At 47.4% G+C, this 7189-nt stretch overlaps 1 protein-coding gene across 1 annotated transcript; it reads left to right on the forward strand.

The window, feature by feature from the left end:
* The first annotated feature begins 749 nt into the window (after nucleotides 1–749).
* Nucleotides 750–5514, forward strand: NR0B1 (nuclear receptor subfamily 0 group B member 1). Its single transcript, XM_045778906.2, has 2 exons — nucleotides 750–1923; nucleotides 5170–5514. Exons 1-2 carry the CDS (start codon nucleotides 753–755, stop codon nucleotides 5412–5414), a joined length of 1416 nt encoding a protein of 471 aa, XP_045634862.1. The 5' UTR covers nucleotides 750–752; the 3' UTR covers nucleotides 5415–5514.
* The last annotated feature ends 1675 nt before the right edge of the window (nucleotides 5515–7189 follow it).

Genomic DNA, 7189 nt, shown 5'->3' on the forward strand with positions numbered 1-7189 from the left:
AGCCACTTTTACATCCTGGTTGCTCATGCTCTTTAATACATAAAGTGGGTGCTCATGAATATCAATTGAATTAAACAAAACGCTTATGACAGCATCCTTAAAACCCATGCTTTTCAAAATGTAAAGTGCATGCAAATCCCCTGGGGACTGCATTAAAATGCAGATTCTGAGTCAGAAGTTCTGGCTGGGGACCGAGATTGGGCATTTCTAGCAAGTTATCATGTAATGCTGATACCGCTGGTCCATGGTCTGTACTTTTAAAGTTCTCTGAAAATGAGACTTCCGTATCCATATGCAAAATATAAGTCATAAAAAGTTTGATCACTTAATGAAAGTATCCAGAGATGGCACAAAGAGATTTCCCCCCTTTTGTCGCCCCCCCTGCCCTTCCAATAAAGGGAGTAAATTAGACGCCAGGTTTCAACGGAAAGAGTTGGAACACTGCCCCCAAATACCTGCTACCTGCTCTCTGCTCTGTCTTCCAGAGGCAGGAAAGGGTGTAACGAGAGGAAAGAAAGAAGTGTTCAGGAGCTCCCGTGCCTCCGTTCCTCCTTCATTCTCAGCCTTTAAGGAGCATCTGCCCCTTTGGACCCGCTGAGGTCAAGGGCGAACACACCGGAGCACAGCGCCGCGCTCCCCCCTCGGCGCCCTTGCCCTGGCGGAGACAGCCGACGCGCGTGCGTGAGCGCTTGGTATAAATAGATCCCAGGCGGCAGCCACCGGACAGAGCCGGGTTCCGGGCACCGCGGGCCATGGCGGGCGAGGACCACCAGTGGCAGGGCAGCATCCTCTACAACATGCTCATGAGCGCGAAACAGATGCACGCGGCCCCGGAGGCTCCCGAGGCGCGGCTGGGGGGCACATGCTGGGGCTGCTCGTGCGGCTCGGAGCCCCCGGTGGGCAGAGAGGGGCTGCCGGGTGGGCGGGCAGTGACGCTCCTGTACCGCTGCTGCTTTTGCGGCGAAGACCACCCGCGGCAGGGCAGCATCCTCTACAACATGCTCACAAGCGCAAAGCAGACGCACGCGGCCCCGGAGGCGCCCGAGGCGCGGCTGGGGGGCGCGTGCTGGGGCTGCTCCTGCGGCTCGGAGCCTCCGGTGAGCAGAGAGGGACTGCCTGCGGGGCGGACCACAGCGCTCCTGTACCGCTGCTGCTTTTGCGGTGAAGACCACCCTCGCCAAGGCAGCATCCTTTACAGCTTGCTCACGAGCGCAAAGCAGACGCACGTGGCGCCGGAAGCGCCCGAGGCGCGGCCTGGGGGCGTGTGGTGGGACCGCTCCTACAGCGCGCAGGGCCTGGGGGGCAGAGGGGAGCTGCCGGGCGGGCAGGCAGTGGCGCTCCTGTACCGCTGCTGCTTTTGCGGGGAGGACCACCCAGGCCAGGGCAGCATCCTCCACCACTTGCCCACCAGCGCAAAGCAGACGCATGGGGCTCCTGAGACGCAGCCCGCGGCCCCTTGGTGGGACCCCCAGTGCGGTGCGCAGCGGCCGGTGGCCCTCAAGAATCCACAGGTGGTCTGCGAGGCAGCCGCAGCCGGCCTGCTGAAGACGCTGCGCTTTGTCAAGTACTTACCCTGCTTCCAGGTGCTCCCTCTGGACCAGCAGCTGGTGCTGGTGCGCAACTGCTGGGCGCCGCTGCTCATGCTCGAGCTGGCCCAGGACCGCTTGAACTTTGAGACGGTAGAGACCTCGGAGCCCAGCCTGCTGCAGAGGATCCTCACCACCAGGCGGCGGGAGACCGCGGGCGACGAGCCGCCGCCTCTGTCCCCGCTGCAGCCGCCGTCGGCACCGCCGCCGGAGGCCGGGCATTTGCCTTCGGCCGCTGAAGTCCAAGCCATCAAGTGTTTCCTTGCCAAGTGCTGGAGCCTGGACATCAGTACCAAGGAGTACGCCTACCTCAAGGGGACCGTGCTCTTTAACCCGGGTAAGGGCGCGGCCTCGGGCGCAGGCTTTTCTCTGTTCAGAAAAAAAACCCTGGGCAGTGCCTAACGGAGGCGCAGACACGGAAGAGTTTTCGGTGGTCAGGGGAGTGTCAGGGCACCAGCAAAGAATCACGAGTAATTCCGCAGAGTTGGGGGAACTCCAGAACGCACTCCTTGTGGGTGGGCTGCTGCGAGACACTCAGCAGAGCGGGGGTGGTTGTTTGATGAGGTTTATTACTTCTGTCTCTATCTCTTTCTGCTACTAAGGAAAAGTTTTTGCCATCGAAGCACAGGGATGGTCCTTCTCCTCTAGTCTTTTAAATCCAGTAGTATCGCTATAGAAAGAAAAGTTTGTGTTCACTGCAAATTCTGCAACATGTCTTTCTGAAACCCAGTTCTGAAATTTACTAGAACCTTTCTGTTAGAGGAAATCTATTCAGGCTAGTAAGAAAGGAGACATTTGTTAAGGAGTCCTAGACCCCCCCCCCCCCCGTCATGAAGGACACTGGACTTAGCCTTTCATGGGTCTGCCTCTGAATGATAATTTTTATGGTCCTAAGCAGCTGGACTATGTCATCCTCCAAGTGTCTGTATCAGGGTACCAAGGGGGCAGGGAAAAAACACTAGGGACTGCCAGCAGGAGCACTGTCTGTTAACAGTTTGCAGAGACCCTAGGGACCTCCTAATCAAGCCCCTCTGCCCTTCACCCTTACTCCACCCTGTGTGCAGATTAGGTAGCCTAGTTCCAGATTACTTTACTCCACAGAAATGGCCAGTGAGTCATGGGGCATGGGCCTCCTGGCCCCCGTGGAATGTCTGCTGCACCATACTTTCAGGTTGTCTTTTAGGTGCTGGACACTGCCCCACAGAGTCCAACCAAATCATTAGAGAACATCTCCATGGACCACCTAGCACCTTTTCTTGAGTTTGTCCCATTACGAGAGTCGTCTTTGACCACAATCCCTCCAAAAGGGTCACAAGCGGGCACGAAGTTTCCAGGCAGCTTGAGTTGTTTTTATAATGCTCCCTCCACACCTTTTTTTCCCCCTAACACCAGAAGTCTCAGGTTATGTCCCTGCCTGCTGCCTAACATTTTTTGAAAGGGTATAGAGCAATATTTAATAGGATAATATTTCATTCAGAACTCACATTTCAAGACCTAGAGCCTTCAGCTCATCCCAGAGATGATTGTAGGTCACCTTTTGCTTATATCATTGTTTTCCAAACTTGCCTGTGCATAGAAGGGGGGGACACTCCTTCGAAGTCTTACCAGGCTCCTCCCTGGAGGTTCTGATTTGGTAGCTCTGGTCCAGGGTCTGCAGATCTCCATTTGTATTAGTGCCCAAGGCGGTTCTTAAGATCATTTAGAAAACAATGTTTTCTTGCTCCTTCAGCCAGTGTTCTCAAACATCTCCCATGGGCCTTGTTCTGTTGGAATACAAAAGAAAGGCAGGGGCTCAGCTTCCAGAACTTTACATTCCACTAGTTTCTCTCTTTCCCTCCACCCTGCTTGGCATACTTTGGTCACACACATGCATCTCCCTTATTCTATCTGCTCCTCTGAATCCTCTCTCACTGTGAATTTAATTGGCTAAACTGAGTGATTTTAAACACAAATGCACCTGCTACTGTGTGGCCTTTCTTTGATGTTTATCCTTTTGTTGTGTATCCTCTGATCTTTATGTGTAAATATATATATTTTTATTGTGGAGTCCATCTCTCTACATTTTCTCTTTCCCAAATTTACTTTATGGGCATGTCTTTTGCGGGGGGGGGGAGGGCGGGGCGGGGGGGTGGCATTGGAAAAGGAAGGTGTGCTACGAAAGCCAAAGAAAGGGACCAGTAGTTCACAAGATGACGTTTTAAGGAGCCATGAATCCAAACCTAGAGGAGCTTCAAATTCCTGGTGGATATTGATGCCAGCCTCCTCTTCCCCTCATCAATGGAATTCAAACAATAAAATGGGGTCTCAAGTCTGGATAATGAGTGTTCGGTAGTAGGGGGTTGTTAATGTGTGGAGCGGGGTAATCAGAAATGGAATATGGGGCACAGATGTGGCCTAATTTCAGTCTCCTTTTATCAGACCTATTTGCCTATGATAGGAATGACTTGCCTGTTACTATTTCTTAAAGAACGGAGGCTGGTCCTGCTACTCTGTTGGTCACCATGGTGTTTCTGAAATACTTTACTGCTGGATTCTGTAGGAAAGGGAAGGAAAACGATTGCCGTCATCACTGACATCCCTTAAACAGCACAGTAAATTGGTAATTATTTAAATACAAGTTAAAGAACTTTACAGTATTATTACTGTCATGCAGGATCAGAGAACTTTTAAAAGCAACCTCCTCTTACCACCATCTTTATAAAACGTACAGGCATATTATCTTTTCCACATTGTATTTCATTCACGTTTACCAGCGTTATCACATAATACTGCAAGAAGATCAAGCATTCCCTGTTTGAAAAGTTACTTTCGAACCATGTTGAAATTGATGATGTTTGCATGTTTACTTTTTAACGCCTGTAAGACAATGCTATCAAAGACCCCTTTCTTTAGTACTTTTAAAAGATGCTTTTACAATATTCATTAAAATCAGTTTTTTAAAAAGTCTTCCCCAATACAGAAATCATGGTACAATGAGCTAAAGGGCCAGTGTTATCTCTTAAATTACTTATGGGACTCAAGACTAACATCAGCCTGTTGGCAAACAATTAGAATGAGACTCATGAGTCACTGTGGCTATGCAGTTGACCCCCGTCAGCTGGGTAATCATGGTATTAGTGGGAAATTCAAGGGAGGATGGTGAAATATTTGTCATCTGGCAAAACCTGTAGTCATTCTACAATGGCCTATTTCCCATAGGTAAAAGGTCAAGTGCTCACTTCTTGAAATAATCTTAATATCTTCCCATTTGTACAGTGAACTGGAGCCATAATTCATGAAATGATATTCTACTGTCACAGTGAATACATGTGCATGTGCTGGCTCAGGGCCAACAGTTCTTACATGTGAGGTTACAAACACTGACTATAAAATAACTAGATGATATTTCATTCTCAGAAGCACTGCTTTTGAAAACTTAGCACTGGTTTGGCATTTTCTCCTTGTTCTAGAAAGCCCTTTTAAGCAGGAAGCTTGAACTCTTGTTTAATGTGGGAAGGGGCAGAAATGGATATATGTAAATGAGCTAAGGATGCCAAGTGAGCTTTTCACAATAAAGAGACTCTTCTCCCTTTTTCTCCTCCAGACCTGCCAGGCCTTCAGTGTGTGAAGTACATTCAGGGACTTCAGTGGGGAACTCAGCAGATCCTCAGCGACCACATCAGAATGACACACAGGCGGTACCAAGCCAGATTCGCCGAACTGAATAGTGCCCTCTTCCTGCTGAGATTCATCAATGCCAATGTCATCGTGGAACTGTTCTTCAGGCCCATCATTGGTTCAGTCAGCATGGATGATATGATGCTGGAGATGCTCTGTGCGAAGTTATGAAGGCGTAGGGGTCACACAGGTGCAGTTTGCTATGTAAGAATAAGGAGCCAGAGGCAGAAGAGTGTAAAAAAAAAATGACCAATAAACTTTCTTATTTTTATATGCATATTTTTGTATTCAATTAAAGAAAAACTTTAGTTGTAGACAATTAGCAAATCCTCTGATCCACACTGTTTCACGGTGGAGAAACACATGTGCCAACAGGTAACACATCTCTGTACATCTCCAAGGAAAGAACAGACTACTGCTCTAATAAGCTATTATCATACCTTTAGTGACTCTCTCCACTGAACCTGCTAAAATCACATTTGTAATATCAAATTATAATAAATATTACAATGTTGACCATAAACTTGATGGTAAAAACATTTCGGAGTTTAAGCAAGGCTTCAAAAAATATCAAAAACCTAGCCAACATAAACAGAAATTAAGTTATCTTTGTAGGTGGCATCACGACATTTAATATTGTTGCATGCCAGGATTGGCGAGGGTTGACTCGGCTCTACCTTCACTCCCACTTCCATTGGCTGGGTGGAAGACTGTCCTTGGACCAACTGGAGTTAAGTGGCCATCTGTGATCATAGAAACACCTGAAAGTGAAGTCAGATTTTCCAGAAATTTAGTCTGAGACTTTATACAATAAATAAAGTTCAACAAGAAACTTATATTCTATAAAGGGGCACTGTAGTTGTAGAAAGCTCAACATTGTTATAAACCCCTAATAGTATCTCACCCTTAAGATACATATGTAACTATCACATTGAAGAAGCATCACATAAAATCATAAAGTGACTTATTGTTGACTCTTGCTGCCCCAGTACATGTAATCTGTAGAACCAGTTCTTCCTTTTCCCTGGATAAAGCTTAGGGCACTAAATGCTTATTTACTTATAGGTAATAAATTGCCCATTAGTGATTAATACATCTAAGCCCAGGGTACTAACCCAATGCAGGCAGTCTTAAACTTATGTGCAGACCCCTTTGGCAGCGTGGTGAATGTCTGGACATCTCAGAACCAGGCTTTCAGAATAATGCAGCAAATAAAATTCTAAGGATTACAAAGGAAATGAATTATGTCAAAATATAATAGTAAAAATGTCAAATTTTAAAAATAGTTTAAAATGTATAATGTATATGCTTCCTTATCAATACATTAAGTAACAAACTGGTGGCAGTTCTAATATCTACCTTCATTTCAAAGCAGTCATCAATATAATTGAAATTTCAAAATAATCTACAACATCTACAATATGATAAGAAAAAGACATTTCCATTGGTGACTGTATTGGGAGACCCCAAGATCACCACCCCATTCAGATTTGCTAGAAGCTCTCGTGGGACACAGCATGCAGTTGTGTTCAGGGCTAAGACTTACTATACCGATGTGGTAAGGCTATACAGCCTGATCTTAAGGGGGATAGGCACAGGCAGCTTCTGGACAAATCCATGTGTCCATGCATCCTTGCACAGGCTGCTCTCTGCTCTCCCCCTCCCATGAGGGGTCACCCAGAGCACACTCTTCCTCAGCAATGAAAATTCAACAACATGTATGTGATATTTCTGCCCAGGGAGGCTCTTTGAGACTCAGAGTACAGGCTTTTTACTGGGGCTGTTCACATAGACACCTTTCACCTAGCACGTACCAAAATTCCAAATACACAGAAAGAAAGCAAATGCTCGGTATAAACCCCACTGTTTGCACATTCTAGGCCCAGTGAGTCACAGTTATGAGTTAGGGAAGGGCTGGGACACTCCCCAAACTAAGGTTCCCAGAT

Source organism: Ursus americanus, chromosome X (genome assembly GCF_024610735.1).
Source record: "Ursus americanus isolate L20-20 chromosome X, mUrsAme1.1.p, whole genome shotgun sequence".
NCBI classification, from domain to species: Eukaryota; Metazoa; Chordata; class Mammalia; order Carnivora; family Ursidae; genus Ursus; species Ursus americanus.